This window comes from Microcebus murinus, chromosome 8 (genome assembly GCF_040939455.1).
Source record: "Microcebus murinus isolate Inina chromosome 8, M.murinus_Inina_mat1.0, whole genome shotgun sequence".
NCBI classification, from domain to species: domain Eukaryota; kingdom Metazoa; phylum Chordata; class Mammalia; order Primates; family Cheirogaleidae; genus Microcebus; species Microcebus murinus.
Genome location: NC_134111.1, coordinates 46,415,676 through 46,443,307, shown reverse-complemented (window position 1 = coordinate 46,443,307; position 27,632 = coordinate 46,415,676). Strand labels below are relative to the sequence as shown.

The 27,632-nt window shown below is 33.6% G+C and overlaps 1 protein-coding gene across 3 annotated transcripts in view; it reads right to left on the bottom strand.

The window, feature by feature from the left end:
• Positions 1-27,632, bottom strand: part of XIRP2 (xin actin binding repeat containing 2) — a 292,691-nt gene that overhangs the window by 75,921 nt on the left and 189,138 nt on the right. The window contains exons 3-4 of one of the 3 annotated variants that reach the window (XM_076005626.1): positions 4,343-4,434; positions 944-955 (exon numbers count right to left, since the gene is read on the bottom strand). The exons of 1 other annotated variant lie outside the window; for it this stretch is intronic. In XM_076005626.1, the coding sequence (XP_075861741.1) occupies positions 944-955; positions 4,343-4,434 (104 nt within the window). Of the gene's footprint in view, positions 1-943; positions 956-1,135; positions 1,305-4,342; positions 4,435-27,632 lie in introns of those variants that run through there. One more of the 3 variants, XM_012757046.3, reaches the window with a different exon arrangement.

The following is a 27,632-nucleotide window of genomic DNA, read 5'->3' as shown; positions in this document are numbered from 1 at the left end:
GTGAAGGGGCAGGTAATTATTTCAGCATAAATTCAAGACTAAATTTCTGACCCAATATTTTTGCCACTCAATAATATCTTCTAAAACTCAAAACAGGTCCTCTTTCATGTTAAAATTCATGGCTCCAAGTGTCGCGGAGGTAAATATTTCACTTGTCCTTTGGCATCCTGCACATGAAATTTTAAAATAATTCAAACTACGCATAGCTCATCAGTGACCAAATAGAGCTCTGGTAAAAAATAAAATATCTTTTGGTTCGGCACCAGCTGGCTAAATATATACCCTGTTTTATGTAATCTTAAAGTGTCCTTGCTTTTAGTTGGTATCTTAAGACATTCTGTTATAATGCCTCTCCCAAATCACTTCAGTCTCTAACATCTTAATACTTAAGGCACAACAGGACCAAATTAAGGTGTTTACAGGCAATCGAAGACAGAAAAAATCCACTTGAAGCAGTATGTAGGGCATGATACCTTTAAAGTAAAATCTCAGTCCTCTCTGTTTAAGGTTGTAGTTACTATAATTAGGGTTGGCACATCCAACTGGCAGTGCTTTCCTTAATTCTGCAAAACATGTAAGAACCTGATTCTTTAATCTTCCTCCAGTAATACTCCCAGAGGAGATGAGGCTACGGCTAAAGCAATAACTACAAAATCAAACTAAGGCTGGAAAAGCATAATTTTTATATATTTCTCCAAGTAATCTGCAACAGTTGGAAATATTTTAAACTCTTCCTTTCCCTCACCAAATTCCAAGAAGTACATTTTATATTTTTTAAATATATTCATTCAATTTATGCTCATCAATGACAAACTAAATTTTTTTATCCAGTTTTCCCTTTTAGCTGTAAGTTGTTGAATTTTAACTCATGGGTATTTATGAAGTTGGCCTATTATATTAGTACTTCAATATTAAATACAAAAACGGTATTTTGCAAAGAGACTAATATATGATGCTCTAAATGTTATCATATAAAGCAATGCTAAATATTACCATAAAAACAAAATCCAAATGAATATTTTCTTTTATACTGATTACGATTTGACCTATGGTCCTTTAAGTAACTTTAAGTAACCAGCAAGAGCATTTTACAACCCTGGAAGCAGACATGTATCGATGACTATATTACACATACCTTTTGCAAGGTTTGGATTTAACACCAAGTTCGTGGAAATAGTATAAGTCTTTATAGTTCTTCACAGGCTAGTTTCCTCCTTTGTTCTGTGTACAGCAAATTTCCCAGTCCCCTGAAAGCAATTGGTGGAGTGGAGGCCAGCTCCACTGAAGGGTCTATGAAGCAAGTAGATGGGACGGCTGAATTTATTTTAGCTGTGAGTCTAAAGGATGTAACTCGGCACCTATTTTTAGGAACTGAACTCTGTATAGGTGGGGCCTGAGTCAATCACTCTTTTCAGAAGAGTGACTGAGGGCACTCTGCCTCACAGTGTCCTGGGGAATGTATGCATGGCTCTAACACATGTGCAGTCAATCAAACTCCCTTCTGCCACGGTGACCACCAAGCCAACTCTGCACTTCTGGACAGTCTACAAAATAACCAGCACAGATGAGGAAAAGGAAGGATTAAATCCCTTGAATTACTTGCATTTGTTTTAATACTTTCAATCTTTTAAGAGTCAAGCATGTGAAAATAAAGCAGGTAAAAAGAGTTCCAATTTATTCTGATGGCATAATTAGCGTGGGTTTTAGGGAGAGGAAACATTGTTTTCATTTCACAAAATGATCTTAGATATGTTAACTATTAATTTGCTTTTTCAGGCTTCACATATAAAACAAAACACGACTCTAGTGTTTATATAAGTAAAGGAAGTGCTCACTCTGTCAAAAAAAAATGAAGAAGAGAAGACATTCTAGAGAGTAAAATGCACACTTACCCTAAAATTCCTGCCCGTTAATATTAGCTTTAGATCATTTGGCATGAACAAGAGCAGGCATGGAAAAGGAGTCACCTCACATGCTCCTGAAAGAGTCATATTAAATGCCATTTGCTGCCACCCTACTTACTCAGCACACCCTGATGACCTGGCCTGGAAGAATGTAGAGGAACTGACCTAGGATTGCCAGTTAGCTCCTTAACGCCAGCATATAATATGTTCTAAGTAAATGTAAAATAATCAGTTTCCTCTATCTTTCCTCTCTTCTATTATTTTCCCAGTGTGTTGTTAAGTGTGCATCCAAATGACCTCATGACAAACCCAATTAGAGAAAGAAGAAATTGCCTTTGACTTAAAGAAAGCATCTGACTTATATATTGTTTATTTCATACCAAATTCTCAGAAGTAAGCTATTTGCTACATTATTTACTAATAAAAATCAATATATATAAATATTTTTCCATATACAATATTGGTTTCTATTAAAAGTAGGCCCAAGAATGATATTCCGATTTATTAACTCTTAGAAAAAAATTCTAAAATTGTGTTCCTGTATATTCCACAGAGTTTTGGGGCCAGGGGCCAGCATAGTCTAATTATGTAGAATTTTGCTGTCAGTACAGTAGCTATTAGGCATATATGGCCATTTAAATTCTATTTATTAAATTTAGGTAAAATTACAAATTAGTTCCTCAGTTGCATTAGCCACATTTCAAGTACTCAGTCTCCACATGTGGATAGTGGCTATGTATATTTGTGCAGGTAGAGAATGTTTCCCTCATTGCTGAAAGTTCTATTGGATAATGCTGATTTAGAGCACGGGATTTCAACACAGCTTTGATATTAATATACTCTGCAATCTGGACAAGTTTCATAAGTTATCTAAGCTTCACATTATTTATTTGTGACTAAATGGGACTGAGTTTGCCAACTTTAAATTGTTGTGAAGATTAAATGAGACAATATAAAAATAATTATTATAGCTATGACATTATTACTCCAATATAATTCTTACCTAATACATTATTGTTTTACTTTGCTATGTTCAAAAGGAAATGGCACTAAGGCTAAAATCACAATAGTTCAATTTAAGTTATGAGGAAAAGGATCCTACAATGTAAATGTAGTCAACTTTATTCTTGTATTTACATATTGCTGCTAATGTGCTTATGGTGGTTTTACTCTTTTGAAATATTATTACTCAAAGATCTGACTTCTAACTTCCTCATCTTCTCTTCTGATTCTAAAACCCCTTGCTTTCTCTTTCCATTTTAGTGATTGATGTCTTCACTTGTTCATTATATTTCACTCATGGTAACCTTTCTTCAAACTTTCTGTTTTTGCCTTTTCATGAAGAAAATGTATTTGATTTAAATACACAAACATTAAAATTATTTTTTTACTTTTTATTCTTATTAATTTTCAGGTGTATGTAGCAGTACAAAAACCCAATGATTATATGTTAATAAAAGAAAAAAGGGTTAGGAAAAGAAACTTTGGTGGAACATTATAAAATAATTGTTAATAGATTAAGAGCAATGAATATCATATCTATAGTAGCACACATAAATTAACTAACCTATGTTCAAGCAAAAAGTTAATTATGAAATTAATTTGTGATATAATTTGGTTTATTTATCTTAGTCATGAAGACAATGGGAAAATCAGCACCTTGATTCTGATCATTTATTATTTCAGTGGTTTCAGACACTGAATTTTTTCTTCAATTAATAGCAATTTAATCAATTACAGTGAAATTATTATGAACACAAGATAGATGGATGGATAAATAGGTAGATGGATGGGTGATAGACAAATACATAGGTTTAAAGGTTGAAAGAGTCATGAAGTTATTACTTATATTAAAAATCTTTTTTAATTCAATTTAATTTTATGTATTTATTTTTTTCCAGCATATTGTGGCGGTACAAATGTTAAGGTTATGAATATTGCCCTTACCCCACTCCCCCCTTGAGTCAGAGCTTCAAGCGTGTCTATCCTCCAGTTGGTACGCATCACATTCATTATGTATGTATATACCCATCCCCTCCCCCCCACCTGCCCGACACCCAATAAAAGTTATTCCTATATGTCCACTTAGGTGTTGATCACTTAATACCAATTTGCTGGTGAGTACATTTGGTGCTTATTTTTCCATTCTTCGGACGCATCACTTAATAGAATGGGTTCCAGCTCTATCCAGAAAAATACAAGAGGTGCTATATTAAAAATCTTACTCTCTATCCAATCCATAAATATGCATAAATCTTCACAGGGCCTAGATCCCTCTACCTATTAAGACCTGAATTGTACTAGGCTGAAACACACATAAGTCCTTCTTGCTGTCACAGATGACTATTAGAAAAGCTGGATCAATTACAAAGACAACATATGTAAGACATCAGAGATCAGCCAAGCCAATAAGACCCAGAAAGTGTGCAATGCAAGACAAGAACTTACAAATAGGAGAATATTTCTGGGGGTCTTTGTCAATTCTGTGTGTAGACAGAGCCTGAGAATCTGGGGTTGGTCAGGAAGAACACTGTTGTTGGCGAACAGAAAAACAGCAAGACCTGTGGCAGTTCCATGGGACTAGAGTGAAAAACCTGGAGAGGAAGGGGACCTCAAATTCTGTTTTCTCCCCAACATGGTTGCTAAGTTCCAAAATTTCACAGGCTAGCAGGATAAAATTGTAAGCTCAAACACAGAAAAGTAAAGTGAAATAGCCCACATTTTCATGATAGTTAACAGACAAATATCTATGAAAAGGATGGTGACAGTTGAAAGCCCTCAAATGGAAAAATATATTAACTCTAAAATACTCTGCAACAACTGCTTTGTCCCTGAAGGTGCTTGATAGTTTTGGCTTAGTTGGAATCTGAGAATTCCGTTTTGGCCCTGGCAGATGGGAGACAGATGAACCAGCAAAGATTTTGGCATTTGATCAGGCTTGGAGTGATAAAATTGGTGACTTGAGTAGATTCAAACACAGCCAATATCCCTTTCAAGACATTTGCCAAATTCTGAAGCTTTACAGGGTGTGAGGCTAAATATCCAAGCTGAAGACCTCAGAAAAGTAAATCAGAGATTCCTGTAGTCTCTGTGCCTAGGAGAAAAGGATCTATCTTTGGATTGCCAATGAAATACTAAATTAAGGTGGTCGGCCATCTCTGCCCTCCACTCTATCTGCCCAGCAGAGGAAAGATCAAACTTCTCTGATGAAGATAACATAATCTGAAGCTTTGTTTTTGAATAAACAATGTTGACTTTTCATGTGAAGAGACAGAACATTGTCACTGATAACCAAAATATTTCAGAAAGGAAGCAAATGTAGATATTTGAACTAAGCGAACAAGGACTTTAAAATAATCACATTTGACATATTTAAGAAAATATAAGAAATAACATACAAATACATGAAAAGATGGAGAATTTCATGAGAAAATTAAAATTACATAATAACAATGGAAGAGACATTCTGGAATTGAAAAGTACAGTATCAGAAACTAAGAAATCAATGGAAGATTAAAAGCAGATGGGATACAGCACAAGACAAGATTAATAATCTGGAAGACAGGTAGATAAGCAGTAGAAAGTTTTATTTTGGATATTTTATATTAAATATCAGAAAGTATCCACTAGATTTTTAATAGCACTGCAACATTGTTACATCACATAGCCATAGTCCATTAAAATCCAAGTCTTTTTTGAATATGTTATACAAGCTACATCTACATTCTTATATTTGTTCAGTTTATGCTTTAAGTGACTGACCATAGTGCTACCCCGTTATTACAGCATGCTTTCAGCATCTAGTATAGTTGCTTTCTTTACAACTTGCAATCTATATCTTATCTAAGTCTATAATAAAGAATACTTAAGGGAAGAGAGTCTGTAACGTGTATAAAGCCATGCTATTGCTAAAGACTTCCCTCTGAGGTTGAATGGATGCATGAGTTTAGATCCACTTATAAATCCACATTTGTAGGTGTTCTTGATAACCTGAAATAAAGTTTATATGAATAGGGGATTTCAGAATTCTATGTGCTTCGGCGCTAAGTTATCAGATATTTTGACTCTGTTCCTTTTTCTGATTTTGCTGTGGCTACCATGTTTCGGGGGAGGGGAATGACGACTATTCTTGACATAAAAGACCAACATCATCTAGGAATTCATTTGGGTCACTTTCATTCTATTGTTCATTAATATAAAAACTATCTAAGAAAAGCAATGAATCTTTCTTCTTCCTTTAATTTTCCTTTAATAATATCATATACGCTTTATACAGGGTTTATGCCAGGGATTTAATTAGGAGATATACATTTATTTTCTTTTATTCTCTCAGAAACCCCAAGATACTGATGTTTTTACCATTTTCTAAAATCAAGGATGAGTAAAGAGATGTAACTTCTCCAAAGATAAAAGCTAAATATCAGCAAAAGTGGAGATTGGATTCAATTCTGTTCGCTCTCTAGGTTTGGATTATTCGGGATATTATTTGTTCTAGGTATTACCTGAAAGTTGCATCCAATCACTATTATGTGCACTGGGCAATATGCTTTGAGAGGGATCAACTCTTGCACCTAACAAATTCTGTGATTAAGGCATCATGTAGGCCTGCAGCAGGTAGACCCAGCAATCCGTTGCCTATGCGTGGTGGCAAGGTGAACTCTCAGGGAGAAGTAGGGATTTTAAAACTGGGACAACAATATTTGAGTCATCTGAAAAGATGGGCCCCACTGGTCCAGGTTTTTAGAATTAAAGAACAAACATATAAATACAAAATTTTTACATTACTAGCTAGCATGCATGAAATATTAACCCACCAATTAGGATTTAGTGATCTGCTTTGAACATTGTAGGTGGCATGGCCCATTCAGGTGTCATGCAAGCAGAATTAGGGTATTAGTAATTGAATTGTAGCTGAATTTTATTAACTATAATTTTCACGTATTCAAGTTTAATTCCATTAAAATTATATCATGTTATTAATAAAGCATGAATAAGGTCTTTGTGCATATATGACTCATATTTAAATCATATGTCACAGTCTTAAGTACTGTGACTATGACAAATTTATCATGCAAGCCAGGGAACTTTTGAGAATGAACAATGCACCATTAATAACGATGGCAACACAACAGCATAAACTGGGTTGGTCTGCGGCACATAAGATCTATAAACACCTGACTAATAAGCCAAATGTGGACCCTCTTGACTCACTATTGGTGTACACATTGAGGATGACTTCTAGTGATCAGACTATCGGTATAAAAACTAAAAACAGAAACATTCTTTACTAGTAATGTCAGTGTTTAAAGGAACATCTCTAAATTTAAAATATAATTTGAATTAGACATGTCCCTTATACCAAAGGCTGGAACGAATTAGAGAACTTTAGAAAATCTTTGAAATTTGGTCTGGAAAAAAATAGGTGAGGTATAATTAGAGAGCCTTCTGGTTAAAAAATGGCAGAGGACTAGACATTCCTGATAGGCTTCTTACCAACTTTCAATTCGTATAATTAAAAAAATTATAAAATAGCATTAATTGCTAATAGTGTGCCTGTTTGTGTTTGTGGATGAAGAAGGTGAAGAACATGCAGAAGATGAAGAAGAGGAAGAAGAGTGAGAGCAGATATGCTGAGGTTTGTACAGAATTCCCAATAGTGGTTATCACTGGGAGCAACACAGTATGATTCCCAGTTTGGAATGATACACTGCAAAGGAAACACTCCAAATACATGGTGGAACTCTATAATATTTCATGCTTTGCACCATACAAAGTGAAGTTTGCACATTGTATCTGAAAACTCCAGTTAGGATTTATGGGGTAGAACTCGCAACTTCCATTCAGCCAATTTCCACATTGTCAATAGTTAAAGATTTTAGGTGTAGTTCAGAGGTAAAAGAAAAAAAAAAAAAGCTGGGAAAAATTATAGGACCCAAGGAATAAGAAAAATACAGTCACCATATTTGAAGGAAATTCCAGGCCTTAATCAGTCTTAACTCAATGCAAATAAGGTAAATAAATCAAGATGCGTAAAGAGGCACCACCAGGCCATGGTAAGGGGGCACTGACCTGATGAGGCACATAGCTTGTCAAAGTTAGTGTATTCTGAAATACCTGAGAAAATTACAAGTTATATTCTTGATGTGCTCGAAAAGATTCAGGAAGAGGAAGAGAAGTGTCTATGAAAGTGGAGTAGCTAAGAGAGAATAGAAGAAATACAGAAAGAAAGAGAATAGAATGAAAGACAAGAATGGAAATCGTGAAGACTAAAATAGGTTTCAAGAAAACACAAAATTCAACACAAAAATTAAAAGGGCACTTGAGATAGTAAGGAACACACACAAAGAAACTAAATCCAATCAACGTAACGTGGAGAATTTGAGAAATTTTTCCATAATGTAGGAACAAAATCAAAGACATGAAAATGATGACCCATATAATGATGAATATGAAAGAAGAGATATGATCAAAGAAAATAACTATTTCAGAGGAAGAAAGAGTAGAATAGTACAGAAATAAATATTAAATTTAAAAGAAAACGGTTTTGAGCTGAAGAGAGATCTGAGATGACAAAACCAAAGGCTTATCAAGAGACCTAGATATGCTCTTATAAATTTTTGAATTTTAAAGATAAAAAGTAATGAATAAGAAAAAAAAAGACAAGCTGATTTCAGAATTTTTTACTAAGATATTATGTGCTATAATACTGTGTTTAAGGTATTTTGATTTTGTTTGTTTTTATAATGAATATAGATTTAAAGGAGAATTTCATGTATAATTAAGATTCTGTTATTTATGTATGAGGACTATAAAGACATAGTTTTGCAATATGAAAAAAATTCTCATATAAAGAAAATGATTAATGTATGTTTACTGGGGAAACAACTAATATATATTTTACAAGCCTACCAAAGATGATTCAAAATTAAGAGTAAGAGAATGGAACTTTATTATATGAAAAGAGTTATTATTTGAACTCAAAACAAATATTGTAAATTCAGTTACATAATTGAATGTAAAATTTTTAAAAAAGCTTTGAAATATATGTCAAATAGAAAACTTTTTCAGTATATAACTATTATTATATTATATTAAAGATATAATAATTCAGGGTTGCAATCATAGTTTAAAATAAATTCTATGACATCAAATGACAAGAGTGGAGAAAAGCAGAGCAAGTAAAATCAAGTTGGATTTCCTTTGGAGTTTGATGAATTTATTCAATCATGCAGTCATGCATTCTTTCATTTAGAAAGTTATCAAATATTTATTGAGCACCTGTGTATAAAGCACTGTGCTAGGTATGATGTTTACAGGATAAATGATTTATCCATGGGAACTAGTAAACACAAAGAAATATATATGTATGAAATGGGATATGTTTATGAAGGAGAAGAAATGAGTGGTGTAAGGAAGAGAAGAAAATAATTTAATTTGAGTGGTCAGGGAATGCACCCTATGTGATCATTAAATTTTAAATTTTATCTGAAGAATAAATACAAAAGTAAAAAAAGAGTGAGGTACAAAATCTGATAAACCAATATGGCTTACTAGCCTCAGTAAAAATTACGATTTACAAAGCTATATTAATTCAAATGCTGTGAAACTAGCAGAAAATTAAGCACTAATTTTAGTGGAATGAAAAATAACCATTCTGAATCAAAGAACAGTGTTTAATAAAGGTGAGAAAATGACAGAAATTCCCCAAACAGCTTTTGCAAACCCAAATAAAGAACTGATTTTTTTCCAAAGGCTGGCACTAGACTTTAAAATATATTTCAAGCTAATTAAATGCTTAAGTCTAAATGCAATTAATAAGTATAGGAAATAGAGGTATGTACTTTTTCAAAGTTATATGTATAGTCAACATTTTATACAGCACAAGAGAGTATGCATAATATAGACTATTTTTTCTAACTCAAACACTCAGTCCTTTATGTAGGGAACTGATTACTGTAAGTTTTTCATGTATCTTGAAATATTCTCTTAAAATATTCTCATATATAAACCATATATATGTATATATATATATGGAAAATACTTGTCAGTTTTATAGAAATGGGAATATATACCTAATGCTCCACATTTTTTTAATTAACAATGTTGCAAAGTAATTCCATCTGTACATGAAAATATAGTTAATTTTCTTAATGATTGCATGGTATTTCATTGCACCATGGATAAACTATATTCCATTTAGTTAGTCTCCTACTTGTGGTTGTTTAGGTTGCTTCCAGAATTGTTCTGTTAAAAAAAAATGATGCAATAAATAACCTCAGATATGTGTGTTCTTGACGTATGAAGGGGTATAAGCCTTCAATAAATGTGATAGGTATGGCCAAATTTTAATGTAAAGGTCAAAATTGTGGTTATTGACAATTTAATCTTCTACCACTGGCCTAAGGGAGTATTGTCAAACACTTGGATATTTTGCAAATCTGATGGATAAATGTAGTGTCTCACTATTTAAATTCATATTAATATATTAATTTGGATTGAGGCTAAGCAACACATGAATATTTAACTGATTTAAAAAAATATAAACAGAGCATTTTCATAAGGGCAAAAACCTAAACTAAATGCCTACAAATTAAGAATTTGTTAAGCAAATTAATATACATCTTTTTAGATGTTTATTAATTTGGGCAGTCATTTTTTTTTAATGTGTTTTTGAAAAAGACTTAAGAAAGTGTTCACATTAAATGTCAATGTGATTTTAGATTCCCCTTACGATACAGGAACTTGTAAGAACACACCCCTAAAATAACACCAACATGAATATTGTACAAAATTACAGTATTATTTTAAGTCCATCTGAAAAACTAAGATTAGAAAAAAAAACAAACTAAAGTATGAAAATGGAAACAATCCCAAGCCGACAAGTTTTGGCTATGAGAGAAGCAACCACTATTGCTTTCAGCTTTAGCACATCAGTGGGAGGAGTTAAGCTACCATAGATGTGACTAGAATTGAAGTATGAATAATGTAAGTAAGAATAATGAAGTATGTAAGTAATAATGTAGGTAAGAATAATGAAGCTGAGCTTTCATTGTTCTTAAAAATGGAGTTTGGGCTGGTGTGGCATTTTAAAATCCCTATAAAATTCTCATCATCTATTTCCCACAGGAGTTCCCTGAGTTGTAATGAGATCTACTCATGGCAGGATTGAAGAGAGACGCCTCACAATCACTGTAGGTACAAGGCAGTGACCACACACAAATGAATGTGGGACAGAGGAGCAAATAGACATATCCACCCTTCCTCACCACAAGCACAGGTGAGTGGTTTCTACTGAAGTCTGAAGGGAGTAAGGAAAAACTGAGACACAGCTAACAGTCCCTGCAATGAAAAGGTTCTAATTCCACTCACTAGTTTGCAGTTCCACCAGCAGTGTATGAGCATTCCCATCTCTCCATATCCACACCAACATTTATTGTTTTGGGACTTTTTGATAAAAGCCATTCTCACTGGGGTTAAGTGATATCTGATTGTGGTTTTTATTTGCATTTCCCTAATGATTAGAGATGTTGAGCATTTTTTCACACGTTTGTTGGCCGTTAGTCTGTCTTCTTTTGAAAACTTTCTGTTCATGTCCTTTGCCCACTTTTTAATGGGGTTGTTTCATTTTTTCTTGCTGATTTTTTTTTGAGTTCTGTATAGATTCTAGTCATCAGACTTTTATCGGATATGTAGCATGCAAATATTTTCTCCCATTCTATAGGTTGTCTGCTTGCTCTTGTGATAGTTTCCTTGGCTGTGCAGAAGCTTTTTAATTTGATCAGGTCTCATTTATTTATTTTTGTTGTTGCTCTGATTTCCTTTGGGGTCTTCATGTAATGAGTAATATGGAGATACCTCAAAAGCTAAAAGTAAAACTACCATTTGATCCAGTAATCCCATTACTGGGCATCAACCCAAAGGAAAAAAAGATATTCTATAAAACAGACATCTGCACTAGAATGTTTATAGCAGCACAATTCACAATTACAAAGGTGTGGAAGCAGCCCAAGTGTACCTATCAATATATGAATGGATTAATAAAATGTGATATATGTATACCATGGAGTTCTACTCAGCCAAAAAACAAAAACAAAAACAAAAACAATGGTGATCTAGCACCTATTATATTATCCTGGACGAGCTGGAGCCCATTCTACTAAGTGAAGTATCACAAGAATGTTAAAACAAGCACGACATGTACTCACCATCAAATTGATATCAGTTGATCAACATTTATGTGCACATACAGTAGTAACATTCATCAGGTGTCAGGCAGGTGGGAGGGGGGAGTAAGGGATGGGTATATTCACACCTAATGGGTGTGGTGAGCACTGTTTGGGGGATGGACATGCTTGAAACTCTGACTTGGGTGGGGCAAAGGCAATATATGTAACCTAAACATGTGTACCCACCTATGCTGGTATAAAATTAAAAGATAATAATCCCACTCGCTAACAAAATGAATGAATTTTCTGGTGAACTAAAAATATAACTAAAGCAATTATAGAATTAATACATAGCAAATCTATAGACCAAATTGACTTACCTCTACACTAATGACCTGAGAAAATAAATATGCTCTTTTATGACAGGACAAAATATGTATTTCAGCTTGTACTGTTCATTTATTAAATTAAAAAAAATCTCAAAACATGAAAGGAAGCAAGAGCATGTGAGCTATCACTAAAGGAAAACATAGTCAATAGCGATAGAGACAAAGATGGCTTAGACGTTGCAATCGTTCAATAGAAACTTTAGAATAGTGGGTCTAGTAGAAAAAATGAAAAAAAAATACATGAAAAACTCTAGAATTTCTGTGGAGAGATAAAAACTCAAAAAAGAGCCAAATGTAAAAACTAATGTCAGAGATTATAAATTATTTTAATGGATTTATCACCAGAGTGTATGAAGCAAAGGAAACAGTGAATGTGAAAACAGGTTAATAAAAATTATCCAAATTAATACACAAAATAAAAGAACGAAAACAGAATAAAGACTACATCTATGGGACAACATAAAGTCATTGTGTATGTGTATGTGTACATATATGTGTGTGTTTGTGTGTGTGTATATATATGTATATATATGAGATGTTTAAATATAAATGTGTGTTTGTGTGTGGATATATATGTATGAGTAAAAAGTATACAAACAGTTGATCTTCATTATTTCTGAAGTCAGTATTTGTGGATATACCTTCTTGGGAAAATTTATTTGTAAATCTGAAATCAGTACTGGCAGCACTTTTGTGGTGATTTGTGGCCATGCTCAGAGTGGCAAGACATTTGAGTTGTCTGTTTGTTTCCAGCTGAGGTTGAGCAAGTTGATATTCTGCCTTCTTATTTCAGTTCTCATACTATTAACATGTGTCTGTTTCATGGTCTATTTAGTGCCATGTATTTTGTTTTGTTTTGTTTTTCATTAATGATTTCACTGTTTAAAATATCCCCCAATGGTAGTACTGAAGTGCTGTCTAGCATTCCTAAGCACAAGAAAACTATGATATATATATATATATGCCTTATGGAGAAAGTACAGGTATTACATAAGCCTTGTTCAGGCATGACTTATACTTCTGTTGGCTGTGAGTTTAATTTTAGTGAATCAACTATATATGACATAAGGTATCTTTAAATGGAAACCCATAAAACAAAGTCATGCATTTTTTAATTGATGAAAATGTGACCAGAGACTAGAGACCAGAGACCAGAGACCTAACCTTAAATTTCCTCTAGGAGCAATTATGCAGTATTCATGAATTCAACAACTTTATAGAGCATAACTACCACAAAGTCAAAATAATAACTACATAATATGCAGCTTCTAACATATGTAAAACTAAGATATATAACCACAAAGAAAGTAAGGTGATAATTAGAAATTTACTGGTTTAAGATTCTTATATTCCTAAGTACTGGATGCTTTTGGAAGGTGGGCTATGATAAGAAAAAGAGGTATATGAATATGTACAGCAATCACTAAAAATAACAAAAATGGGCATAAGTAGAAATAGAAGTGATAGGAATATAATTGATAATGACAATTAATAGAAATTTATTAGAGTAGATAAATTTGACTAATAGAAACAATTCACTAACTAAAGGCAAAGAAATGAAATCTGATGGGACAAATAGAAATCAAATATGATGGTAGAAAAATCCAAATATATCATTAATTTAATGTAAATGGATTAAGTATTCTCACTAAAAGGCATTGTCAAAATTGTTGACCTTTTATAAATGCAAGCCACTGTATTTTTTTATCAATAAACATAACTTGATGATAAATACATAGACAATTTGAAAATAAAATTCTTTCAGAAAAAATGAGGGGAAGAAACACTTCCTGACTCATTTTATGAAGCCTACATAACTCAGATATCAACATCAGGCAGGAGAACTAAAAGGAAGGTAAGTTAATGACCAATTTCAATCCTGAACTCAAAAATATTTAGCAAAGTGTAGAAACTTAAGTATAGCAATATAATGCAGGCATAATATATTATTATGAAGTGGAATTATTGTAGGAATGCAAGGTTGTTTTAATATCCACAAAGTAAATAAAGTCATTCACCATAATTCTAGATTAAAATTTTAAAAGGCCATTTATTATTCAAATAACTGAAGAAACATACTCAACAGTATTCAATACCTTTTCATGACTAAAATGTTCAGCAAACTAATAGGAATTTTTTAAGCTTGATAGTGAGCATGCACAAAAATTCCTATAGCCTATGTCAAACTTAATAATAAAGAGTGAATTCTTTATCTTTATTAAGAATTAAACAAGGGTATCTACTCTTATCTCTTACACTTGGCATCAGACTGGAATGCCTTGCAAGTGTAATAGGGCAAGAAAAATAAATATAAAATGTAATGGCTAATGAAGAAGAAGCACAAGTGTCATTATTTACAGATAGCCATGACTATATATTTGAAACACTGAAGAAAAAAAAAAAACGATAACTAATAAAACCTCAATCAAACACTACTATATATCCAGTAGAATTTAGCAAGCTTACAAGATATACAATGTACCCCAATTAATTCAGTTTCTAAACACTAGCGATAAACAATTAGAAAATAAAATTAAAGAAACTTTACTACTTAAAAGCATTTAAAAGAAGACTTCTGGTTTTCTGCTCTTGCATTTAAGCAACTCTGTTATTACCATTCAATCTTAACAAATGAAAAACCAAAAACCTGAAAAATCAAAAACTTTTCTTAGATCTGTCAGAGATGTGAGATCACAGTGCAAACTGCTGCCCCTCAAATTGGAGAATCTGATAGGTAAATACAGGGAATTACAACTTAGCAGAGCAGAAATTCAAGAACAGTAACCTCTACAAGAACCAGTGCTGGAGAAGGTAAACCTGAACTATAATTGACAAATTGTTGGAGGCTCAGTATGGACAACTCTGAGAGTTAAAAACTCCAGGGTGACCCGGTCACAGGAAGGACCCCACAGTTTTGTGAATTTTGCCTCTGGGAGCACTTATGTGGTCCTCTCAATGAATATCAAAGAGAAAGCCCCTCATGCTTTGTGTGGCAGGAGGAAAAAAAGAATTATATTTAAGGACACTAGAGTATTCTGTACTTCTAAACAAGATCTGGCATCGAGGAGAAACTATTTAACCAGAGCCTAACCTGCTGGGCTTTTAATCAGAGCCTAACTGACCTGGGAGAAGGGAAACATCCAACTCTAGCCCTGTCTGTCCCACCTAAGGAGTCAGAGCAGGAGAAGATGGGGAATGAGAACTACATATGAGTCCAAAATTCAGATATAGGCTCAATAAAAGACTAAGGCCTAATTATAACATTATAAAATGATTCCCCTCCCCCCACGCCTCACCAACACACTATTAAAAGCCTACTAAAGGCTTATTTTAGCAGTTCCTTTTGCTCAGTATATTATATCTGACTATGAAAAAAAATTGAAGCATACTAAAAGGCAAATAACACAGTTTGAAGAGACAAACTCATTCAGATATGGCACAGATGTCAGAATTATTAGACTATAAATTTTAAACACCTATTATTAATATGCCAATGTTCCTAATGGATAAAGTAGAAAGCATGCAAGAACAGGTGGGCAATTTAAGTAAAGAGATAAAATTCTAAGAAAGAATCCAAAAGCAATGCTAGAGTTTAAAAGCACTCTAACAAAAATAAGGAATGCTTTTGATGGTCTTATTTATTGACTGAACACAGCTAAGGGCAGTATCTTTCAGTTCAGGATATCTCAATAGAAACCATCCAAACTGAAAAGCAACAACAACAACAATAACAAATGACTACAAAAATAACATAAATAGAATACGAGAGACCAAGAACTGTAGTACAACTACAAAAGTTATAAATACATATAATGGGAATACCAGAAGGAGAAGACAGAGAGAAAGAAACAGAAGAAATATTTGAAACAAAAATGACCGAGAATTTCCTTCAAAGTAATTTTAGATACCAAACCACAGATTCGGGAAGTACACAGAACACCAATCACAATAAATGCCAGAAAAAAAACTATACCTAGTCATCATTTTCAAACTATAGGTAACCAAAGATAAAGAAACAACCTTGTCTTGGGGGAGGGGGGACAAAGGCAATATATGTAACTTTAACATTTGTACCCCAATAATATACTGAAAAAAATAAATAAATAAAAACAAATCAAGTAAAAAAAATCACCTCACTTATTGAGGAACGAAGATAAGAGTTACATCTGACTTGTCTTCAGAAATCCTGTGATATATTGGATATCTTTCCCCTCGAATTCTCATGTTGCAGTTTGATCCCCAATGTTGAAGGGGAAGCCTACTGGGAAGTATTTGGGTCATGAATGTTGAGTCCTTGTGAATGGCCTGGTAATGAGTGACTCTCACTCTGTTAGTTCTTGGAGATCTGATTGTTAAGAAGATCCTGACACCTTTGTCTCCTCACTCTCTTGCTCCCTTTCTTTCCATGTGTCATGGTGGCTCCCTTTTGCCTTCTGTCATGAATGAAAACACTTCAAAATCCTCCCCACAAGCAGATGCTGGTGCCATACTTCTTGTACAGACTACAGAGCTGTGAGCCAAATAAACCTCCTTTCTTTAGAAGTTACCCAGCCTGAGATATTATTTATAGCAATGCAAAATGGACGAAGATTCCCTGGCAACAAGAAAACAGTGGAGTTTAAATACTTAATTTGTTGAAAGAAAAATCCCACAACCTAGAATTCTGTAGCATGTAAAATTATCTTCAGAAGTGAAAAATAAATAAAGACTTTTTCAGATAAACAAAAATTGAGGGAATTTATTGCCAGTATAACTGCCCTGAAAGAAATGTTAAAAGAATTTCTTTAGAAAGATGATATAGTCAGAGACTTGGATATACAAAAAAAAAAAAAAAAAAAAAAAGCATCAGAGAAGGAATCAGTGAAGATAAAACAAAAACTTTCATTTTTCTTATTCCTAACTGATCTAAGAGATGACTATTCAAAATAATAATAGCAATAATGTATTTAATTATGTATGCTTATGTATGTGTGTTTATGTTTATGTATGCTTATGTAAAGTGAAATGAATGGCAACAATGATAAAAAGGACAAAAGGGATAAATTGCGATTATTGCACTATCTGTAAAGTGGTCTAGTACTATTTGAAAGTAGACTTGGATTAGTAAGCATATATTGCAAATTTGAGAGCAGTAACTAAGAAAGTTTTAAAAAGTACAACTAATATGCTAAGAAAGGAGAGAAAATGGAATTACATAAAATGTTTATTTAATGTCATAAAACATATAAAAAAAGCAGAAGACAAAAATAGGAACAAAGAACAAGGCAATAAACAGAAAAGAGTAACAAATATGGCAGACATTATTCCAACTATATCAGTAATCATCTTAAAAGGAAATGGTCTAAATACACCAATTAAATGTATAAATTTTCAGAGTGGATCAAAAAATAAGACCCAACTGTATGTTGTCTATGGGAAACTTACTTTAAATACAAAGACTCATATAGAATCAAAGTAAATGGATAGAGAAAGATATTCTATGCTAATGCTAACTAAAAGAAAAAAATAGCTATATAAATTTAAGACAGCAAACTTCAAAGCAAGTAAAGTTATCTGGGATAAGGAGGGGTATTAAATGTTGATAAAGGAGTCAGTTATCAAAAAATATATAACAATACTTAATGTATATGTGCCTAACAATAGAGTATCACACTGAGAAGCAAAAACTGATAAAATTTCAAGGAGAAATAGATGAATCCACTATTATGGTTTGGAAACCTCAATACCTTTGTAGCAGAAATTGACAAATCCAGTAGACAGAAAATCAGTAAGAACAGAGTGAACTCAACACAACCATTAATCAACTGGATATAATGGACATCTATAAACTACTTTGTCCAAGAACAGTATAATACACATTCTTTTCAAGCTCAAATGGGACATTCACCAAGGTAGATCATATTCTGGACCAAAAAACACACCTTAACACATTTAAAAGAATAAAAATCATACAATCTCTGCTCTCAAGCCGCAATGGAATTAAACCAGAAATTAATAACAAAGATAATTAGAAAATCCCCAAATATGTGGAGATTAAACAACAAACTTCTAAGTAACACATGGGTCAAAGAAGAAATCTCAAGAGAAATTTAAAAATATTTTGAACTAAATGAAAATAAAAGCACAGCTTATCAACATCCACAGTCAACTGATCTTTGACAAAGAAGCATGGGCAATACAATGAAGAAAAGATAGTCTTTTCAGCAGATGGCACTGGAGCAATTGGACATACATAACCAAAAAAGTAAGTTTGACATAAACCTTACACCTTTCACAAAAATTAACTCAAATAGATCACAGAACTAAATGTAAAGTGTAAAACCATGAAACTCTTGGAAGATAACATGGAAAAAAAAGTTGAGATGACCTAGTGTTTGATCATGACTTTTCAGATATAACACCAATGACATTATCCATTAAAGAAAGAATTGATAAGCTGGACTTCATTAAAATAGAAAATTTGTGCTTTGCCAAAGACACTGTCTAGAGAATAAAAAGACAAACTAAAGGCTACGAGAAAAACATTTTTCAAAAAGATATATTTGATAATAAACTTTTATCCAAAATATACAAAGAAATCTTAAAACTCAACAATGAGAAAACCAATAAGCTAATTTAAAAAATGGGCCAGAGACCTTAACCAATGCCTCACCAGAAAAGATATGCAAATGGTAAATAAGCTTATGAAAAAATGTTCCACATACATCATCATCAAGGAATTGCAAACTAAAACAACAATGAGGTACAACTACAAACCTATTAGAATGACCAAAATCCAGAATACTGCTAATAACCAAATGCCTATGACATTGTGGAACAAAAGGAATTCGCATTCATTGCTGACAGGAATGCAAAATGGCACAGCCACTTTGGAAGGCAGCTTGGTAGTTGCTTATAAAACAAAACATTCTGTTATCATATGATCCAACAATCACATTCCTTGGCATTTATCCAAAGGGGTTGAAAACTTATGTCTGCATAATAACCTCTATATAGATGTTTATAGCAGGTTTATTTATACTTACCAAAACTTGAAAGTAGCAAAGATATCCTTTAGTAGATAAATCAATAAACTAAGGTATATCCATAAAATGGAATATTATTCAGCATAAAAAAAAATGGGCTACCAATCCGTGAAAAGACATGGAGGAAACTTAAATGCATATTACTAAATGAAAGAAGCACGCTGAAAAGGCTACATACTGTATAATTCCAACTATGACATTCTAGAAAAGGCAAAACTATGGAGAGGGTGGAAAACATAAGTTGTTATGAGAGGTTAGTGGGGGGAAAGGAGAGATGAACAGAAAGAGTTCAGAGGATTTTTAGAGCAGTGAAATTACTCTGTATTATTCTGTAATTGTGAATACATGTTATACATTTGTACAAACTCACAGAATGTTTAATACTCTAACTTAGGGTTAACTAAGAGTACCTATGGGCAAATGTACCACTTTGGTGAGTGATGCTGATAATGGGGGTGGCTATGCATGTGTGGGCTTGGGGGTATAAGGGAAATCTCTGTATCTTCCTCTCAATTTTGCTGAAATTAATAGTGATCTAAAATAATGTCTAATAGAAAAATCTGAAAGCATAAAATACTTGGTATTAATATAATAAAATATGTGCATGATTTTTATACTGAAAGCTATAGAATATTTATGAACTAAACTTGAGGCATTCTAAATAAATGAAAACATATACCATGTGAAAATATTGGGGCCAACATTTTGGGTGGCCCAGGCAGGAGGATTGCTTGAGGTCAGGAGTTTGAAATCAGCCTGAGCAACATAGCGAGATCCTGTCTCTACAAAAAATACAAACAGTAAGCCAGGTGTGGTGGCACACACCTGTAGTTCCCACTACTTGGGAGGCTGAAGGCAGGAGGATCTCTTGAATCCAGGAGTTTGAGGCTGCGGTGAGCTATGATGACACCATTGCATTCCAGCCTGGGTGACAGAGTAATACCTTGTCTAAATATATATAAAGACAATATTGTTATGAAAGCAATTCTCCCCAAATTGATCCATAGGATTTTTAACATTACAATCAAAACCATACTGGGATTTCTTGTTTTCCTAAAAATTGACGAGATAATTGTAAAAGGATATGGAATGCAATGCACTATAGCCAAAGGAACTTGGGAAATATGATTAAACTTGGATGACATATGCTACATGATGTTAATGTTTACTATAAAACTATAGGAATCAAGACAATGTGGTGTTGGTGAAAGAATAAAAAATAGATCAAAAACAAAATAGAGAGTACAGAAATAGGCACATACTTTTATGGTGAAATTATTTTGATAGGAGCACCAAAGCAATTCTATAGGGAAAGGAATGTCTTTTCAACAAATGTTGCTGAAACAACTGGTTAACATATGAGAATTAAAATACCCTTGACTTCTGCTTTAAACTATACACAAAAGTTGATTCAAGATAGATCATAGATTTACACATAAAACCCAAAACTGTACCACTCCGAGAGGAGAACATAGGAATATTTTTGCAACCCTACAGTAAAAAGACATTAGGGATCACAGGAAGCTCTAATCATAAAATAAAACAATAGAAATTAGATTTGATAATAAATTATCAACTGCTGCTCACTTTACAACACCAATAAAAAATAAATAGGTAAGCCTTAGACAGGGAAGACATATTTGCAACACATAAACTCATAAACTGACAAACGACTTATGTCCTTAATATGTGAAGAACACCTACAACAAGATAATAAAAAGACACACATTGAATTAAAAATGGGCACATAGTTGAACAGACACTTTATAAAAGATATAAAAATGTCCAAAAAACACATGAAAATGTTAGCATCATTAGTCACCAGGAAAATGCTAATGAACACCACAATAAAATATGACTCATTTCCACTAGAATGGCTAAAATTAAAACAACAAAAATCACAGTTTATGTTGAAGATATGGAAGAACTGTAATTCTCACATTGTTGATTACAGTGTGAAATGGTCAAAGAACATTGGGAAAGTTTGGTGTTTTTTTTTTTTTTTAATTAATAATTGACTCATCTTATGTCCACTCCCAGGTATTTATCCAACAGAATTAAAATATATGTCCACAAACAGCCAGTGCAAGATGATTTATAGCAATTTTGCTCTTAATATCTCCAAACTAAAAATAGCTTAGAATGGATGTATCAATTGTGATTATTCAGATAATGGTATACTACTCAGCAATAAAAAGGAAAAAAGCTTTCTTATATAAACAACATTTATCAACATGGATAAATCTCAAAAGCATGCTGAGTAAAAGAAGAATGTAAAAGGGGCTGGGCATGGTGGCTCACACCTGTAATCCCAGCACTTTGGGAGGCTGAGGTCAGAGGATCGCTTGAGGCCAGGAGTTCAAGACCGGCCTGGGCAACATAGTGAAACTCTGTCTATACAAAAATAATTTCAAAAATTAGTTGGGCATGGTGCCACCATGTAGTTCCAGCTACTTGGGAGGCTGAGACTAAGAATTGCTGGAACACAGGAGTTTGAGGTTGCGGTGAGCTATGATCACATCACTGCAGTCCTGCTTGAGTGACAGAGAGAAACCCTGTCTTGGAAAAAAAAAAGAAAGGAAGAAGAAAAAAGAAAGAAAAGAATAAAAAGAAATGCAATACAAAAGGGTACATACTGTATGACTGAATTTTAGGAAGTTTTAAAATAAGCAAAACCAATATATAGATGAAAATCAGATTGTGGTTACTTATGGATTGTGGGTCATTGGCAATGGGTACTCAAGAGAACATTCTGTGGAGATGAACATGGGTTAGGTGGATGTCAAAACTAAAGGAAATGTATACTTAAGAATTGTGCATTTTAGTCTATGTAAATTACACCTTGATAAAAGTATATGAAAATATCAATACATTCAAAAAAGCAGAAAATCAACCTGGTTAAACAGTGTAACACTAATTTTTGGAAAATGTATATTTCTATATGCTTAGGTGCATGCACATCCATAGGGTAAAAACCTAAGAGGAATACACTCATGTTTCTCTCTGGGTAGAATTATAAGTGATTTTTATGTTCTTTGAACTCTTGTCTATTTTCCAGTAGCAAATTATATTAGATTTATAATGAGAACAACAGAATAAACCCCATTAAAAGTTTTTTTGAATAAGAGACATTTTGTTATTTGTTATCAGATAGTATATTTAGGAGCAGATGACTTTTCCAAGGATAGAGTATTTTATATATTATTTCTCTGTTGCCTATATATATGAATATGAAACACTCAGCCTGTTAAGAGAATTATTTATTAATAATCTCCTCCCCTCCAAACCTGCACATGCCATTCTACTGTTTTCTAGCATTGCATGTGTTGGAAAAAAACTCTGAATACAGCTTGACTTGTGTTACTTTGACTATGACTAATTCTCTTCCCAGGATGCTTGTAGCCATTTTATGCTTTATCATAGATATTTAAGGTTTTTTGATGAAAGAAGTAATTCAATAATGTATGATGATAAAACAATAATCTAGAAGTGAGCATTATGAGCATTGTGTATGTGCCAGTTACATTCGAAGCATATTGAAAACAACATCCAATATAATCTTCATAAGAAATATATGAGGTAATATATGAGTAAGTCCAATTTTTGTTTGTTTTTCATGAAGAAACAGAGATACATCGATGTTATATCTTTTTTCCAACACATTTTGCCCAAAGGCTAACTAACGGTCAGAAATTGAATCCAAACAGTCTGCTGCCAAATTCAATGCTTTCAATGACTAGATTGCAAATTTTACTCTTTATAATAATGGGCAAATCAGGTAGTCTTAAATCATCTTTTATAAATAATCACACAAAAATATTTTAAATTACTGTATCCATGATGTAAGAATAAAAAATATAATGTACCTGTATTGTGTAGTTGTGACAAATAAAATGGTACAATGCATCTCAATGTTCTTGCTATACCAATGTGCTAGATATTATTTTATTCCTCTGTGACTCTGTTTGTGACAGTGGAACATTTCTCCCTGGCTAGTTGGCAAAATGATTGAGGTGCTATCTACCTTGAGATGGTAGAGGACCCCAGGGGGACACGGGAGAGGAGGCAGTTCTTGGTTTCTGTGCAGCTTCTTTCCTGACAGGCTCCTGCAGTGTACTGTGGCCAGCAGTAAATGGTACCTGTCCATGGTACCTCCCTCAGCACCTCGGAGAATAATTTCTATTTCCCAGAGCAGCCCCTCAAAGAACTTCTCCACTGTGCAGTGAGCAATGGTAGTGCCCTCTCCAATGAAGCCTGGATCCCAGCCTAGGAAAAGGGTACCCATTTCCAGATTTGTTTCTTTCTTGGGTGCTCTGTGCTCCCTTAAAAGATAGGAGCTGCTCCCTGTTAGCTACTATTTCTGCATGCCTTAGAGTTTTCTTTACCAATCTGTAGCCAATCACCTGCTACTCTGATCTCCTGTTACACGTAATAATTCTTTTAAAAATACTTTCCCTGTCCAAATTACTGTGTGGTTCCTGTCGCCTGATTGGAACCTCACTGACAAACCATTAAGTGCAATGTCATTTAAATGGTAATTTTTGTGGTTGAATATCCTGTACATGTAGTTGGAGGTATCTCTGAACATCCCCATCTTAAAATTTCTAAATTGTGATAATTCCATTTGCAATGAATAACAAGTGTCTTAAAGAATAAGGCATAGATAACAGAATGCTTGTGAAAATGCTTCAGATATTGGGAAAGGACTATAGTGAGTTATTATTAGTACACGGTAAACTCTGTGAGGGTGGGCCCATTTCTCTCCTGCCATACCTGTATACCCAGTGCCTTCCACAGGGATTGGTATACTGTGGGTGCTGGAGAAATGTTGCATTGATGAACAGATGCATAAACATGTCTATATTACCCTTTTCATGTTTAAGTCCATTTGGGTTAGATTTCAAAATGCTAGATAAAAAATCAAGTGCTTTCCACTTTCCAAAATATAAATGTTATATTATAAAAATATGCTTAATATCCTTCACTTGCATCCCTAAATATTCTAGAATCTTGCCTCAAACACATGTGTAGTTATAAATGAAAAATATAAATAAAACCATATGATCTCAGAAACTAAAACTTTAGTGTACTATAAAAATTGACTATTTTCAGTTGCATTTTGTGAGGATATTTACTCTTTGTGAACTGAGAAGACACATATAATTGACTCCAATTCATCTTTTGTTATCTTTAGGTGCAAAGGATAGGTTCTGATGGCAAACTCCCTTTTTGTTACAGCGTAACTAGAATACTGTTTTAAAGTGCTTTTAAAGCAGATAAATAACTTCACATTTGATGCTTTTTCGAGAAGAGAAGCAGTTGTCAGAGATTTTTTTCACTCCTAATAGTCTCTCCTACAATATTTTCACCGAAAATCCTAGACAGATATCAAGCTAAAAAGTGTTGCTATGGCCAAGAAGAAGATGTACAATATTTTCTTCTTTCATCAGTACGTGGGCTTGTGTACTCATATAATGTTTTTTCCTCCTATTGCAACATTTTTCATAATGGTACCCAGCAGCCCTGACAAGGAACTTCATTGTTCTCTTTCTAAGTACATGAAATTGATAAAACTACACAAGCTGATTTGATTGTAGGGGGCAAAGAAAGGCAAGGATTCTGGATTCCTGACATTTTTCTAAAAGTAATGAAAAATCATGTATTTTTAGTGGACTTTCGTGTGTGTGTGTGCACATTTCTATTTGGTGTTTCTGGAAAAAATGGAGACAAAGGATAGCCTCAAAGCTATTACACATATATACTTAAACAGTATAGTAGATGCATAGGCTTCTTCCCTCTGCTTCATGTAAACAAAGAATAGCATCTGTATAAAGCAATTACTGACTTTGAGATCCAGGGACATCCCAGTGAACAATCCTCAGAGCAAATGCTATTCTAAGCAAGAATAATGAATCATGTCAAAAGCACACCTGAAGCATATCTTTGTTCTGTGGAATACAGAATAAATAATAGATGGATCAATAAATAAATAAATGAATGAATAACTGAATGAATGACTTCCTGAAGGTTAAGAGGATATGAAGGACAGATCAGCAGTGCATAACCAGGAACGCTGGGCTCTTTCATGAGTCTACTACTTTTTCAAGAATGGCATTAGCTGACTTGCAGGCCTATTGACAATGCTTGTTTCTGTACTTTCAGTGCACTCAATGAATTTTGTTTCTGTAAATAAAAAGGCATGGTAAATATTTCTAAGCAACATTTTACTGCTTTGTATCAGGAATTGAGAAAATGTGTAATAATGGTTTAAGATGGGTATTTTTAGATTGAATGAAAAAAAGCAAGAAAAAATGTAAATCTGAAAAGGTACAAGGAAGTTGAGAAAAGGGAAATCAAGAACAATCACCTTCATTATCTTTTAAGTTTTAGCTGAGAAATGCCTATTTTCTCATCTATTTTTATTAACTGACTAAAGAGCAATTTGTATTTTGCTTTGTCATTTTAGGTTGATAGGTCAGTTCCTCAAATGCTTTTCAAGCCTCAGTCATTTAAAAAATTATTCTGTTGACAGGTCATAAAAAAATGGATATGGCAGACTCTATTTGATACAGTGTTTTGCAGTGCTTATCATTTAAATTTATGCCTGCGAAGCATAATCCATACCCAACCACCTTGTTGTCAAAACTGGAAAATCACATTTTCACAAAAATGATATTAAATGAATGTCTAACAGGCAGTGAGTGTGCAAGTACAGTTTGTCTCTCATCTGATGAACTTACAGCCGTTTGTCAATTCAAAGAACTTGGAAACATGTTAGAGAAATATTTTTAAATAGTTCACTCTAATTATAGGTATATCTTATAAAAGTTTTCTAAGAATGCACATTCCTTAGCTTACACTCTAAATATATGTTTGAAATTGCTATTAAAACTAGTGCCATTTTGAGTGCTATGTAGTGTGATAAGTTATTTTTATGCAAGATTCCAGGTAAAACCTGCAATATGCCTAAGGAGGTAGCTATTATTTTTTATTTTTTATTTTTATTTTTTATTTTTATTTTTTTTTGAGACAGAGTCTCACTTTGTTGTCCAGGCTAGAGTGAGTGCCGTGGCGTCAGCCTAGCTCACAGCAACCTCAAACTCCTGGGCTTGAGTGATCCTTCTGCCTCAGCCTCCCGAGTAGCTGGGACTACAGGCATGCGCCACCATGCCCGGCTAATTTTTTTTTTTTTTATATATATATCAGTTGGCCAATTAATTTCTTTCTATTTATAGTAGAGACGGGGTCTCGCTCTTGCTCAGGCTGGTTTTGAACTCCTGACCTTGAGCAATCCGCCCGCCTCAGCCTCCCAAGAGCTAGGATTACAGGCGTGAGCCACAGCGCCCGGCCAGGAGGTAGCTATTATTAACTTTATTATTTTAAAGAGTAGGATGCTGAAGCTTACAGTGGCTAGATAACTTTTTCAAGGTTATACAACCTGTAAGTGTCCAAGACAGGATTTAACCTGGGCTTGCCTATCACCAGTGTTTATGTTTAACTATTTTATCACATTGAGTCTGTATATGAAAGAGCATACTCCCATATACTCACAAATTATAACCACATTTAATGAGTCATAGTATTTTTCTCTCTTGGGGTAAAATTCATTCACTCATTTACTCTTTCGACAAGTATTTTGAAATACACTCCACAGCAGGCACACATTGCTAAGTATGATAAGGCAAAAAATAAATCATAACACAGTGTGTTATGATTTTGTCTCTGATGGACCAGGACACTCTACCCCCAAGATGTGGTACCTCAGCATACTGAATATTTTAAGATGAAGAAATTTGAGATACAGCATCTGTAAGACTGATGTTCTGATCTGATCCTGATATAGGTCATAAGACCTGAATGTGAGAGTTGCTTTCCCTGTACCCAAAGGAAAAGGGCATTCTTTATCTCCAAGACAGAGAGGGGGTACAGAACACCAACTTCCTTTTTAAAAACTTAAGCATTTTCTATTTTGCAGAATCTTGTACTTCTCAAAGTGATTGCAAGGGAGGGGGGTTGGTAAGGTGGTGAACAATTCTCTGCAGGCTCCTTTTCTCTTGCTGAAATAGCTATTCACATATCTAGAGTTGAAGTTTTTATTATACTGTGTTTCTGGTTCTGATTAATTATTATTTGATTTGTCTTCTTGCT